Raw genomic sequence first — 16046 nt, forward strand, 5'->3', positions numbered from 1 at the left:
TTTGCTGAAGTGGGAGGAAAATAACTTTAGTGAAAATGAGCTATAAATATGGTGCAAAATCTCAGTCACTGTTGATTTTGTAACCCATTTTTTTCAGAATAATGGATTCTACATTTAGATCTCTTCATTTATAACAATTGCTTCATCCTATGACAGGGACCAGCTCCTCTGATCTTCAGCCAAGCATCTTATTTCCATTTTAGCAGTGGAAGGATAGATGATGGATACACTTATTCAGTATCCTTTGGAAGATCTGATAAATTGAATCTTCTGTTTTGTTTTGTTGTAAAATCTGTTTCGATCCTGCTTTTGTCTTATTCCCTTGATCTAGATTAGAAGTCAGCAAACTTTTCAACCTGAGAGTAACATACAAAAATGGTATTGCACTGCAGGTGGGTTTAACCCCAGCACCAGTCTCCAAATACTGACCACAGTTGACTGCCATTATGTCGTCATTCATGTCCCATTTCAAGATCATCTACATGTACACTGCCAGAATTAATGCAGTCTGACACTGCTTTAACACTTCCAGTCTCAGGGCTATGGAATTCTGGGATTGTAGTTTTGTGAAGTTATTTAGCCTTCTCTTTTGGCACCAAGCTTTCACAAGAGAGCTTCTGGTGACAAAAGAGAAGGCTAAATAACTTCACAAAATGAGAAAATCTAAAATCTAGAGCTCTGGTGCTAAAACAAACCACAAATCCCAGAATCCATAGGATGGAGCCATGGCAGTTGAAGCAGTGATGTGTTTTGAAATACAAAAAACAAAAACAACAAAAAAAACAAAACCAATAATAAGAGGAGATGTATCTTTTTACTCCCTTCTTTCTCTCCTTATTCCAGCTCGCAAAAAGTGGCCAAGGGATTCTTCTTTCTCATCCCACTTGGCTCTCTCCATCCTCTACTCACTCATCTCTCCAAGAATCTTAGATTTTTACAAGTCACCGATCAAAATAACATGAACTACTCAATGTTCACCCAGATTTTTGGTGGAATTTCACTACACACTGCTGCATAGTACATACAACCACCCTGCAGAGAGTTATTAAAGAGTCTTCTTTGTGTGCACTCCATTGGAATAAGAAAGACAATACTAGACACAGTGATGCTTTGAATACAGAGGTGCCCCACTTTCTTCCCCAAATAATGCAAAGGGATGTTGTAGCATCTTTGCAACTGACAGAAAAAGAGAAGTTGGTCCCGTAAGCCTCCATAGTGTACGTCTACTTCCTCAGACACATGAAGTGATGTTCCTGAGAAGTGGACTGTCATAAGCAAACTGTGGGGAAGAATAGCAATAAAATGCAAAACCTGTGGGTATGGTGATGAGGTGACAAGTTCAGTTTTAATGGCAGAAGGAAGGATGTTGCCTAGGTGCTTCACTCATGCATCTGAGAGAGCAGAGTTCTTCAGAAAGGTAAAACTGGTATCATAAACTTCATAGTTATAGGCAATCTTCACTGCAGAAATAATGCAGTTTGATGCCACTTTACTGCCATGGTGCAATACTATGAAATTCTAGGATTTGCAGTTTGTTAGGCCTTCTCTGTCTCAGGGAGCTCTGGAGCTACAACAAACTACTGAACTCAGATCCATAGCATGGAGCCATGGCAGTGAAGAAGTATAGTCAACTATAGCTGTAAATGTCTATCGTCTCTCTGATTTTAGAAAATAAATGAAATAAAATATTGGTTTAATAACAAATCTGAAACTATAGAAGTGTTCTAGACTGTTATTACTATCTGATGTGCCACTTAAGAACAGAAATTAATGTTATCAGGATAAAGCACATTCATCACAGAGATCTTCAAAGCAATTTCAAGCTCCTAACAGAACCTGTAACCCTCCCTTCAAACAAGAATATAAAAAAAACACACAATGAAGCTTTATAAAGTAATCAATGAAAACTTCTGTTTTCTCCAGTTGCTATACACCCTGCAGTGAATCCAGTTTTTATCCTTGAAGGTTCAACCAAACGGGTATACACATTACTTTGAACAGAATATAATACCACCAGTGAAAAAGTGCTCTAAAAGCACTGAGTTAAATACAAATCATCTGAATGCAGCTTGCCAGTCATCTGAAGCTGTTTTAAGGTCGAGCTGGGTTCCCCCCACCCCCCTCTGAAACCAAGGGTACATTTACACATCATTAAAAGAAGTTACATGCTGACATCCTAGGTAGGGTATAACAGCTGCTACACATCTAAACTTGCATTGCTAAGTGCTCTGAAATGTCAATATCTCAAACACAGGAATTCATCAGAGAAACATCTTTTTTGCAATATCACAAAGATTAAAGAACAATCAGTTCATGGAGTTTTGCTTCCTATTTACTTCAATAAAGAAAGAAAAGGTTACTCACCATTTGTTTCAATGGCAAGACTATGTAGAAACGGTAATCAAGTGGCATCTCTTTCTTGTAACACAGAAACAGAGAACTAATGTTGTCCCCCAGACCCATGCAAAGCCCAGCAGTTTCTACTGTTGGTTAGGCAACTCGGCACAGGAAGCTCGTAGCCATTCCTTGCTTTCTCCGTCTTTCTCGCCTTGCAACTCCTTCCTTTCCTCCTCTCTGTGAGCATAGGCACACACTAACCAACAGAAAAAAAGAGAGTGAAGTGGGGGCGGAAAGTTTCAAGGAACGAACAGTCTCTTCTTCTCATTTAGGTTTCTCTTTCTGTGCCCCTGGCAGCCTAAAGATGGGACAGTACTACTGAAAAATGATGCTTTGATCAAGGCTACCATGGCAAAAAACATATTTCTTTGATTAGTGACTGGTTAACTAAGAGGTGTTTCCGACTGCCTATAAAGTGGACCAGAGTGAATTAGAGGTGTCGTTTCCACTGATGCCTGAATTAGTTCCTCAATGCCCCAGAATCGTTTCCACTGCAATCGATTCAAATCGAATTATATCGTATAATTCGATTAGATGCCTATAAACCGTTTAAAAAATGTAGGTTATAAATGCAGGTTATTTTTGAAAGCGGGGTCACGATTTGCTGTATCTGAATAGGGAACGAAAAAGGGTGTCTGATGCGGGACCTGGAGATGGGGGGCAGCGCACAAGGGGCTGGCCGGGGGGTGTCACCCTCTTTGGTCTCTTTCTGCCTGCCAGCACCATTTTCTTCAATTCACATAGACTTTCCCCCGGTGGGGATTGCAACCTCCCCTCTGCTCCTCATTCATAGACCGATGGTGGAGAAGAGCCATTGAACACCATTTTTAAACTATTATTCCTTTTCTTTTGGCTCTGCTGAGGCCTGACACCAATGGGCTTTGCGTACGGCCTGCTTGATCGCCCCCCCGCCCAGGGCTGGGGGAGGCAGCAGTTTGGGACAGGAGGCCCTTCCGGCTGGGATGGGCTTTGCAGGCCTGCCTATTGTCGCCCCCCAGATAGCCAGGAGCAATGGGGGAGGCAAGCGATTTGGGGGAAGGAGGCGCCTTCCAGAACAGGGGAGTGGTTTGCAGGACATGCCTGCTGTGATCGCCCCCCAGACGCCCAGGGACAATGTGGGAGGCAAAGCTTATTTGGGGGAAAGGAGGTCCTTCCAAACTATGGGATGGGCTTTGCAGGACATGCCTGCGTGACGCCCCCCAGACAGCCCAGGGAGCAATGGGGGGGGGGCAAAGCGATTTTGGAGAAAGGAGGCCTCCCCAGAAGAACTATGGGATGGCTTTGCAGGATGCCTGCTTGATCGCCCCCCAGGACCAGCCCAGGGAGCAATGGGGGAGGCAAAGTCGATTTTGGGGAAAGGAGACCTGGACGCCAGGGATCTGAGGGGGGGGGATCGAGCCTTATCTTCTCTCTCTCTCTTCCCCAAAGATTCTCTCCCCCAATAATGAAGCCCGCTGCCTTCTCCTCCTTGATACGATTTGCCAACCTCCTTCTAGTCTGGGGACACAACAGAAGAGCCTGGATGCAGCCAATTTTCATTGCTGCCCAAAAATTAAAAAACCCCCTAGACTTGTGACGTGTTGACGCCTACGTGCTTGATCAACAGCTTGTGGACCAAATGGAACGGGGAGCAAAGTTAATCTTCTGTTTTAAAGAAAGCGATTTAAAATAAATGGGAACGAAATATGGGTCTAAATGAATCGAGGTAATTTGCCCCTTTTGGTAAGGGAAACGATGAGAAAAAATTCGAATTATCCCGGAACATAATCCGAACAGATCACGCCATATAATCCTTTATCTGCCAATGTAACACCCCCTAAAAGTTTCTTTTGCTGTTTTCATCTAATACCAGTTGGGAATGATCATTAAGCATAATTTATTTAAGTGGACTGTTCTTTTTAAAGAGAGTATTTTTTTTGCACAGAACCTGCTGCATGAAAGAAAAAAACTGAGCCTGTAGCTAGAACACGTGTGTCCTAGGAGAGCAATTCTGTGGGGGAAGAAGAGGAGAAATAGGTGGAAGAATCTTTTCCTCTGTGCCCTCTTGGCTCATGCTGGAATTATAAGTAATGTCGGGCTGTTTTCAAAACAAATTGTTGTTTTTTTGCTGTTTCTGATGGAATGAGTTTCATTTGGCCCCAGTGATTTTTAGCATTAATTTCCTAGACGTCTTTTGGTGTTAAGTGTACTGGAGATCATACTAGGATGTTGAACATGCCGCGGAAACAGAGGATTCCCTGCATTTTCCTCATGTTGAGCTGTAGGAAATGATCACAATGTATCTTGAGTACAAGCACTTGTGAAGCTTGTAGGGGACTTGAACACATCAGAGGTCGTTTGAGATGCCTGGGTTCTTCAAAGTCATGTATACACCTCCTGCTTTCCCAAAGAAGTTCTTCTGTCTGGGAAATGGAAATAATGGCAGGAAAGAAGCTGAATTCTTACTTTTAGCTGGATGGTTAGCCCTGCTTAGCAGTTTTGGGTGGGGGATTGGTAGGGAAGATGAGCTGGGGAATATTTTCTTTCTTTTTGCAAGAATCTAATCATTCACTAAATGGTTCAGTGAAAAGTCACAAAACCAATGGATAGCAAACAGTTTTTGCCTTGTAGAGCGTGTTTTTAGTAGGAGGGCACCAGCTACTAATGTTAAAAAAAGAAGACTCCTTTCATACGTAAAGCCATAGCTTCTTCGTTGTTTGTCAACCACACTGCATCTTATTAATTTTTACTTGTACTTCCCCTAATTTCTTGAATACTTTTGAAACTGAGCATCTATTATATGGTTGTCAATGGCCTCCATACCCCCTAAGTGATTTGATCCCCTTGATTGTCCTTTTCAAATTCCTTTGGAGTTTCTTTTGAGAAGCTCTTTTTTTTGGAATACATGTGATCATGAGAATTTGGACAAACACTGTAATTGTGACATGCTTTAGAGAAAAAGCATGGTAGGTTCCTCTTTTAAAAGCTTATCCTGCACTAAATCAAATATGAAAGCAACTCCTTTCACACTTGTAAACTCATTTCAGAATCAAATTTAAATTCAGAGCATCTTTCAGTTGGTTTATGAGCGCCTTAAAAAAATCCAATACGTTCTAAATTTAATAGCTGCACAAAGAATGGAAAGCAACAAGAGTATTCTCTTTGTTCCATTCTTGAGAATTCAGTTGTTGAAATGCCTAGCAAATTTTGCATAAGAACATTATTTTAAGAAATAAATCTAAGGAAACGATGAAAGCACTGTTCTATGATCATTAAATGGAGACAGAGCAAATAACCTCAGTTTTCAGAGGCAAATCAGAACAAAAGTTATTTCCATGGAATAACTATGAACAGGTTACCATCTACTTCAGAAAAACAAGCCATTGACGGTTTAAGTTAATTTAAGAGTTTCATTTAAAGGTTTTAAAGATGGTTTATTAGTCTGGTTTTAACTGACATTTAAAGGATTATATTTTGCATTATCCCAGTGAATATACATTCTTGAGGAGTCTGAAGGAGAAAACAAGTGTTGCCCAGCAGAGAGGGTCCTGTCCTCCGGTAATCTGGGTTTATCCTCCTATTTGCTCTGTAGGCAGGGACAATAAACAAAAAGACCGGCCCCCTTATTAGAGGGAAGAGCTAGCCCCCCTGATCGCAGTCTTGTTCCTGCCTATGCTCCTAGCAGGATGTGTCTCTCTGCGAGCCAGCAAGGTTTTCCTTCTCTTCTCGAAAGCGGTTTGAGAGTTCTCTGGCCTCCCTTCTCTCCTCTCTCCTGTTCCTGCCTTTCCCCCCTTCCTTGGTGGTGGCTATGGCAGAGGACCCCAAAGCACTGGCTAAGGCTCTCCTAGCTCAGGCTTCCCTGCTCAGGGGCTCCAGCTCAACAGAAGGAGCTGGCTTCAGGGGAGACCCATTGGGATGTGTTTGCTGTTGCTCTGCGCAAGCTTCTTCACTACTGCCACTTCAGTCCTTTCTTCTCTTCGCTCTTCTCTTGCTGCCTTGGGAGCATGAAGAAGGACTTAATATGGCAAGGGCTCCCAGGATTTGTAGAAAGGTCTTGGTTGCCAAGACTCCTCCCCTCCTCCAGAGCTGCCCTATCAGGGTGGAGCACAGGAGATTTCTGCAACAGCATTGCAGCAAATGGAGCCATGGGACAGATGAGAGGGTATCCCCTCCATACTCTGTTTTCTCCATCACCTCTGCCCCACTGTTTAAGGCCAGGGATCATTGAGGAAACTGGCCAGAAGGCATGGAAACTTCCCTGCTCACCCATTTGGGGCCAGAGTTCAGAGGAAGGCCAGCCAAAGCCATGGCAAAGGATTTCTCTGCATCACCCCCTCTGGCCCAGCCTGTTTAAAGCCAGGGATCAGTGAGGAAACTGGCCAGAAGTTATGGAAACTTCCCTTCTCAGCGTCTGCTCAGCCCAGTTTGCGGTCAGAGTTCAGAGACGGCAGGCCACCAAAGCCATGGCAAGAGATTTCTCTGCATCACCTCTGCACAGCCTGAAACAGGCACGGTCAGGGAGGCAAGCCAGCCAGAAGACACAGGAGAAGGGTGAGTACCAGGGGTCCTCTCCAGCCACCAAATAGCTTTTGCCAGATCTAATGCCCTCCTCTCTCGGGGCAGGCATTTGCCATGAGGCCTCTGCCAGGGCCATGCAGGCACTATGCCTAGCTAAGGTTTGGACTCTCTGCCAGAGGGCAGATGGGGGCATAAACCCTTGGTCTCCCCCTTCCTTCCCATCTCTGGCCCAATGGCACCCGGGACCCCATAGGTGTGGGGGATCCTTTTGCAGAGGGAAAAACATGGTGGTGTGGCCAGGGCTCCTGCACTTTTTCCTTTGAATTCTTTAATGAGAGGGGTGTGTAAGGAGGCAGAGGACTCCTCCTCTATGTGGTACGCCAAATGGCTGTAAGGAAGCTGGACTTGCCCAGCAGGAACTGAGCTTCCAACTCTAAATGGTCTTTTTGGCTGCCACAGAGCATCCACAAAAAAGCACAAATGGCTTCACGCCTCCCCAGAGAGGCATGGCCTCTGCCCACCCCCTAACAAGGGGCTGGAGGGCCATCTATCGGTATGCTTTGATTGAAGTTCCTGCAGGCAGAATGGAGTTGGACTGGAATGCCCTTGGGTGCTCCTTCCAACCCAAGAATTCATGAGAGAGCACATGATACAAATCCTCCGTGTTCCCTTCCCAAAAATAACAACATAAAAAGGGGAAGCCACTTGTGGATAGCATGGGGGAGATTCCCTTCACTTCCATTGTGTTTGGCTGCCCCAAATATGGCAGCGGGCCGCTCCTTCCATCAGAGAGCCTGTCAGCACACAGACTTCCTCAGGTAAATGGAGAGCCATGTCCCACAGCAGCCCCTCTGCCCTTCCAGCTACTTGCAAATGGAAGGGAGCTGGGACTAAGCCATCTTTTATAAGCACCAGGTTACTATAAAGCCTGCCTGAGATTAAAAGGGCCAAGCTTCTAACCCCAGCATGAAGTTGGGGGCGGTTTTAAACTAAATAAAACAAATGCCTGTGAATCAGGCTAACTAAGGCCATACACGTTACTACCCCATGATTAGCATGGTCCAGTCACTGCTAACCCAGGAGCATTTCCTCAGTGCCTGAAGAAGCTACTGCCCAGGCAGCCTCCCTTGATGGGCAAATAAAGGAGGGGAGAGCCCCCCCCATAGCAACGTCTGTGGGCTCCGATTTACAAGAGATACGGGTTAAAAAAATTGATAAAAAACAAACAGACAAACAGACCCCTCTCCAGGGGGGAGAATCTCCCTTCCGCCAGGAGTGTTTTAAAACAATATATAGCAGGTTTTTCGCTAAGGGGTTGCTTCAAATCCCATTCAGACATCCTGCACGCCCGAAGAGTCTGCCACAAAATCACAATTACCTCTTACCTTAGCCTTGGCTAGATATTTTACATTTTAAATAGAATGCCTACTGATGGGCTTGCCATTCAGCTGCTGCCTGGCTTGGAAGACCCCATTGTAACAAGGTATGCAGATGATAGTTGGGCTCAAGGCCATGAAGGTTCATGCTGCAATCTCTTTCTTTAGAGGTTCCCAGGGTGCGGCAAGATTCCCTTTTCATATTGTTGGGCATGCCTTTGATTGTGATTTCCTGGCAGGGCAGGGGGTTGGACTTGATGGCGCGTGTGGTCTCATCCAACTCCATCATTCTATGATTTATTGTTATAGGGTTAGCTGCTGTGGGGGGGGAGTGTCTAAGCTTGGGTTTTTCATGCCAGGTCTGGCCCAAACAACACCATTGTCCACGGCCTTCTGAGGCAGGAAATGACGTCCTAGTGGCCTATGCCTTGTTTTCTGCTAACACAGCTTTGATTTCTACTCTATCTATCTATCGTCCATCTATCTATAGATATACCATTCCAAACAATCTGTTTTACTTTTTATAGCAGAGACTCCATTTTTACTATACCCATTATATTTCTGTGACTCGATTCAACTTCCATGGATCTGGTTCCTGCAAATTCCTAATGCCTCCAGTACATATCGAGGGCCCACATACTATTTTAAATTTGGTTGTGGTTCCTTTGACAGATCCCTTTGTGGTGAAATTCTCTCCTCGAAATTAGATACAAGAGGGCTATCCTTGCCAAGCCCCCTGTTCCCATTTCATGACTCCTTAATCAGCGTTCATTTACGGGAGACCCCTCAGCTTCATAAGGTTGAGGATGTCTGCTACATGGAGTGGGGTGATTTTTGAAGTCTCTAGACAGTTCATCCTCAAAAGAAATCAGACTTAATTCTGACCACATGCCGGTTAACACAGAGGGTCATCTATGCTTTCTGCATGGACTCACCAGGTCTGCGAGATAAAGTTAATCCAAGTGTCTTCTTTGCCTAACCATGGATAGTTTTATTTTACACAGGTTCAAGATGTTCCAGTAAAGAACTGCACATTGTTGAATTTTAATTGGAGGTCAGACATTAACATTCCTCTTTCAGAGTGTAAGTCTTAATTACTACAATGAAATCACTTAATATCACCTCATTGCTATAACCAGTTGACAAGGTGATCAGTGAGAGGCTGGAAGCTGCCATAGGTCCAGATTAGATCAGGGTCTATGCTGATTGATCCATAATCCACTGCTTAGGCAGTTCTCATCAAGCTTCAGGTTTCAGTGGCTGACCTGCTATAGTCCATCCAAGATGAAATTAAGAAAGGACTTGACCCACATGGTTAAGCAGGTGTCTGCCATCACGTCGTTTCGCTCCTACGAGACAGCTAGAATGGCAGCCACCTCACATTAAGAGGCTGTTGAGGGAGTTTCCATCAGGGCCTGCCCACCAGACAATCCGTTTTCCCATCGTGGGATGTGAACACGGTCTTAAGGCTCGGATGGTTTGGGCCGATCAACCCCTTTGGGAGGCCTTTCTCAAACACCTCTCCTCAAGGTCATCTTCCTCACGGCCATTCCCTTCGCCAGATGGGTGGTCAGACTGGGGCCCTGTCGGTGACGTAAAGACTTGTGATTTTAGGCCTGTCCAGTGTGCCTTCGTCCCAGACCCTACCTTCGGGCCTAGGGTCACTCAGCCTTTTCAGGTGGCGGACATTTCTCTCCTGCCTTCATTCTGCCCCGATCCTAAGGATTTGGGAAAGACCTGGCACCATTGGATGTGGTGCAGAGCCCTCAAAATCTACATCAAGAGGACTCAACGTAGGGTCATCTGAGATTGCCATTCCTTTCGCCTGGGCTCTTTGGGGTGCACGGTACCATCTCGACTCTGGGAGGTTAATCAGGTTTGTATTTCTAAAGAGCTACTGAACCTTGATCTCACTCCACCCGAGGGGTTGATGGTGCACTTCAACCAGGAGTGCATCCTACCTCTGCGGCCTTGACCACTAGTGCCTCCTGTCAATATTTGCAGGTTGCGACAGGGAAGTCGCCTTCAACCTTCCATAACAATTACAAACTGGATGAGTCTCGTCCGTAGAGCGTCATTTGAAAGGAGTTTCCTCCAACAGATTGTGTCGGGGGCCACAGTCTCCTAGCAGCACTCCCTCCCAGTTTCGAGAGGGCTTTTTGTAAACCCAGATTACAGGAGGACAGACCCCTCGCTGAAAAGGAACGTTGGGTATTACCGTGACACGTTCATTTCCTGCAGAGAAGGGTCCTGGCATCCTGCCCACCGGGTGCTGCCTGCATCCGACCGACCCTCTTGCCTGTTGGTGGACCTGCCTTGTTCTTCTTCTGTTGCTGGATTGGTTCTGAGTTCTTGTTTTTTTGGACTAGTTTTTTTTCTAAAGTGTTCTAGTTAACCTTAGCTGATGTTACTAAAGTCAGTTCCTTGATTACCTTACTAGTCGCTTGGCTTGTTATTGACGATGCTCAGGGGGTAGCTCCTCCCTATAAGGGGCCGGTCTTTTGTTATTGTCCCTGCCTACAGGAGCAAATAGGAGGAGCTAAACCCAGATTACAGGATGCCAGACCCTTCTCTGCAGGAAATGAACGTGTCACGGTAAGTACCCAACGTTCCTTTTCCAAGTAAAGTATAATTTATTTTTTAGCATGGAATGATCACTTGCATGTTTAGCTTTTTCTCACATTTATAAATGAGGATTGTAGAATATTACTTGTTAATATGATGTGAGGGCAACAGGATAGCTTCAAAACAATAAACATTTTGAGCGTACTAGAACTGTGAAAGATGAATGTTTAGAAAACCTGTTGAATTGAATTAATATGAGAACTGTCAGCTCAAATTACCCTTAGGCCTTATTGTTACATGAAAAGTCAGATTACGTTTAGCTTGTAACAGATAGTACTAGACGCAAACTGGAGGAAAACAGATTTGTGTCTTTTTCTTCTTATGCAAATTTAGCACAAGGACAAGACAGCTGGTGCAGTCGTGTATGCCACATAGGTTTGTCAATACCCCCAAAAGGACATTCTGGTATCAGTCCTGGGACTCAGGAGCAGAATTAAATGGGGTCAAGTGGTAGATCAGAAACAGTATATCCGGAAAGAAGAGCCTAGTGGTAAAGAAGCGCAACACATGGACATACACAGCACTAATAATGTCAGTTATTTTAGTGTGCCTATCAGTCTTCTGCCAACAATCAATGCATGCATTCATGATACCCAAGGATATAAACCTGTGTTGGTGAACCCGTTGCTGACACATGAAACCATCTTGATGAGGCTCAAGCAATGATCAGTTATGCATATAGTATAGACTAATAGAAACAGTCTATATGTCCAAAAATAAATAAAATAAAAGAGTAAATACATTAACTTTTAATGGATTTAAAACATGCTCTCTACAAACAAAATCCAATGAGTTTTTTAAAAAGAAAACAACACAATGGATATAGTCATCTAGAACTGTGACTAAAAACAGGCTGAAATTAATAAAGAAACATATACTATTTACTATAACTAAAATAAATCATGTAACTACATGTTGCTTGATTACATAATTTATTCAGCTGCAGAATCTAATGCGTTCTTATGGTCAAATGTTGGATGTTTAGTGCCAATTTTCACACTCCTGGCCCGTTCCTGTTGGAAGATACCATCCCAAAGCAATTACCATTTAAATAATAGTGTGCCCTTTATCTTTTGCCCCGAACAATTTATTTATTGGCTTCGAAGAACAGTTTGCAGCAAGGATAAAAGATCATTCAGACATTTGGAAAATCAGTCCAGGAAGCTGTGCCTGATGCTAATGATGGTTCATTTGGCTGCCTTTCTTCTCAATGTAATTAAGGAAATAAAAGACCTAATTTGGTTTCAAAGTCCATTAAAATAAATCAGAGGGAGGCTTCTACTAAAATAGAACAAAATGATCACTGGGATAGGCAGACCATGCAAAATGTTATGGGATGGCTTGGTAGGCCTGATAAGAAGCATGAAGTAGATGGGAGATGTGAGCCCCAAGTGTGATGTTCCTCTAAATGTTGTGGGATGATGAGTCTTAGGTACCTGGCTGTATTTTGCATGGAACCAGAGATTTAGGAGGAGTGATACGTTCATTGCAGTAATTCTGTTTTAGTAGAATTTTCTAATAGTTGCACTTTCTTTGAGCCATATGAAAATATTTTAAATATTTCTTCTTGTTGGTAACTGTCCTCAACTTGAAGACCCTACATATGAGAGAGAGTTCTTAACCATCCTGCTCAGCTCTTGTAGATTCATGGCTCTGGCTTCTCTGATTGAATATATCCATCTGCAATGTAATCTTCCTCTTTTCCTATTGCCCTCATCTTTACCAAACATGGTAGTCTATTCTAGTGAAGCCTTTCTTCTCATGTTATGCCCAAAATATGCTCAACCTCAGTACAGTTATCTTTGTTTCTAGGGAGAGTTCAGGTCTGATTTGTTTTAGGACCCATTTATTTGTCTTATTAGCAGTCTACAGTATCCTCAGAACTCTTCTCCAGCTCTGCATCTCAAATGAGTTGAGTTTTTTCTTGTCAGCTTTCTTCACTGTGCAGCTTTCACAACCATACATAGAAATGGGAAATATGAAGGCATGGGCAATCTTAACTTTAGTATTTAATTATTTGTCTTTACATTTCAAGATCTGGTCTAGTTTCTTCGTAGCTGCCCTTCCAAGTCTTAGGAGTTTATCCCATGCAAAAATAAAGAGACTTACCCCTGCTGTGATACAGTTGCTTATGGGATGCAATCGTGAATTATCACACAAAAAATGCAGCTGAGCGACTGCATCCTGCCTACATCCAGGCTCCCAGTTATGCTCAGCTCTGATTTGCAAATACTAAAAGTTCCTGTTTTTGGAAAGCAGTGGACTAAGAGCAGCTGGGAGCTAGGATGCAGCCGGGATGCAGTTGCCTCATGGCATCGGCGGCATTTTTCATGAAATAATTCCTAATTGCATGCTGTAAATGACTGTATCCTGGCAGGGGTAAGTCACTTTATTTTTCCATGTGATAAACTCCTTAGTCTTCTGATTTCTTGGCTGGGGTTTCCATTCTGATTGTGGATTGAGCCCAAATATGGAAAATCTTGAACTATTTCAATCTTTTTATCATCTGCTTTAAAATTATGTAGATCATCTGTAGTCATAATTTTTGTTTCCATTGATGTTCAGCTGTAAACCTGTGTTTGCACTTTCTGCCTTGACCTTCAATAATCTTTCCATCTCTCTGATATTTTCTGCTAGTATTATGATGTCATCTGTATTTCTTGAATATATTAGCTAGATAATGTTTGTTATATTAGCATTTTTAATGGATCTTATCCAAAGTTTTAGAAGGCCAGCCAAGGTGTCTTAAAAAATAAAAGCCCACCATAGTGACATGCTGACAGGAGCTCCTGAAAATTTACTTTTAAGATGAATGAATATAATGACATGCTGAAACCACCCATAACTGAACAGTGGCAGAAGAAAGATGCTCTGGTTGCCATTTCAGTTGTTACATGTTATGTTCATTCTTCATAAACATTCTATCCAGAAATAGAATGATAAAGAATGAACAAAAAATACTTTAAAAATAAAATGAACATATAGAATGGCAAAGAAAAAAAACGGATACAATCTTTAGAAATAAATTAAATGAGAAGATGAGCCTATAAAAGAGTACATGATAACATGTCCTCAAATGTCCATATGGCTGTATAGAAAAAATGTTATCTAAAGATATAAAATTTATTTTCTGGAACAATTTAAAGGAAACCTATAAGATGATGATAGATGTGGTTATTAGTAATTTTAGTAGGAGGGTCTGTAATGATAGAATAACATTCCCCCATCTCCTCTTATTTCTCTTCCATTTTATTACAGTCAGGATTGGGAGGAGCGGGATCAAAGGCCTACTATATATTAGTTGCATGTTGTATGTTCTCCCTTCTTTTTCTCTTTACTTTCTTTCATTTTTCTCTTCATCTTTATTTTCCCCTCTGGTTTCTTTATTTTTAATTATTTTGATTGCAAATTGCATTATTTGTGTTAAATTTTAAAAGGTAAAAAGAAATGTGAAAAACAGCAGTAAGTAGTAGTAATGATTTCTTTTGCAAAGTAATTTGCCAAACTATGCTGTTATATGTAAAAGGGCAATAAAATAAGAGTATATCATTCTAAAGTACTTGAAATAGTGTTGTTGTTGTTGTTGTTGTTGTTGTTGTTGTGTTCCTTCAAATCAGTTCTGACTTGTGGCAACCCTAAGGTGAATTTTATCACAAGGTTTTATTGGCAAAAATGGTTCAGAGGGAGCTGTTCTTGCCTTCCTCTGAGGCTGAGAAAGTGTGACTTGCCAAAGATCACCAGTGGGTTTCCATGGCTGAACCCTGGTCTCCCAGTGTCCTAGTCCAGCACTCAAATCAATACACTATGGCTCTTTTCAAATAGCATGACTTCAAATTTCTCAAGCCATCAAGCCAAGCCACATGCAACAAATAAAGAAGCTGTATGATATTTTTGGGAAGCCAGCCTGGCATAGTGGTTTGAGTGCTGGACTATGACTCTGGAGACCAGGGTTCAATTCCTAACTCGGCTATGAAATCCACTGGGTGACCTTGGGCAAGTCACAAGCTCGGCCTCAGGGCAAATGTCCTCTGAACAACTTTTTCCAAGAAAACCTTATGATAGGGTCAACTTAGGGTCTCCATAAGGGCCCAAACAGACAGGCCAAAATAAAGCTGCTTCGGGTCACTTTGGAGGTATGGCTGTTGAAATGATGCATGCGACCTAAGAGTCCAAAAGCTGCACCAAAGCCATCCTCCTGTCCTAAGGACTGGAGCACAACTTTGGCACAGCTTCTGGCCTCTTAAGACGCTTGTGTCATTTAAACAACATACCTTCAAAGTGACCCAAAGCGTATCTGTTCAGGCCTGAAGTCAGAAACAACATGAAGGTACGCAAAAACAACAATGAATTTTTGCATTGGCCAGCTAACAAATTTCAGTCATGGCATTTTGGAGAGTTCAAGCACTTATCTCACATTCAGTTTCAAGTTCATTCTTAACTATGGAGGTTGTGCCTTAAAAACCCAAATAATCACCAGATCATGTTGTTATTCAGATTATGTTCCTGTTCCTGGACTTCTGTTTCTTCTCGCAGCTTTTCCAAACACTTTCAGCCTCTCTAATCCCTGATGACAGATGAAATTTACTTCCAATTAACATGAATTTGGCCAAGAACAGTAAAGCTCTTCATCTGAGTTCCTTCATCCAGGCAAGTCTATTTAATGACTTTGTTCTCTTTTAAGCCAAGTCAAGTCAAAGGATTGATTAAATTTTTTGCCCTTGCCTTTTTTTAAAATCTGTTAACTGTTGGCAGCTTGCTTCATAAGGATTTTCTACCCTGTTTTTTTTTTAATGAGTGATGGGCAACCTGGCTTCCTATCTTTGCAATGTAACAGGATTTACATTTGGTGGTAAGCACCACTGCAGTATGTGTGTTTTTGATGGGGAGGAGGGAGAAATAGAGGGAAGGAAGGTGAGAACTTGTCTCTCCCACTTTCAAGGAAATGTACAGTAGGCAATATTGTATCTTTATGTATTAGAGAAAGAGAGAGAAGGGGGCCTCATCCGCACTGCAGAAATAATGCAGTTTGATACCTCTTTAATTGTCATGGCTCAATGCTATGAAATTCTGGGATTTGTAGTCTGGTGAGACATTTAGACTTCTCTCAGCTCTGATGCCACAATTTCAGTTGCTTCTAATCCTCTTACTGAT

General features: G+C 42.6%; 1 protein-coding gene across 1 annotated transcript in view; it reads right to left on the minus strand.

Annotated features, from left to right (window-relative positions):
- The window catches only part of RXFP1 (relaxin family peptide receptor 1), a 42748-nt gene extending 40336 nt beyond the window's left edge, over positions 1-2412 (minus strand). Inside the window, 2 exon segments of the mRNA XM_042469440.1 lie at positions 2365-2385; positions 2388-2412. Coding sequence (XP_042325374.1) covers positions 2365-2385; positions 2388-2412 — 46 coding nt within the window.
- Positions 2413-16046: the final 13634 nt, after the last annotated feature.

This window comes from Sceloporus undulatus, chromosome 5, assembly GCF_019175285.1.
Source record: "Sceloporus undulatus isolate JIND9_A2432 ecotype Alabama chromosome 5, SceUnd_v1.1, whole genome shotgun sequence".
Classification (NCBI taxonomy): Eukaryota; Metazoa; Chordata; class Lepidosauria; order Squamata; family Phrynosomatidae; genus Sceloporus; species Sceloporus undulatus.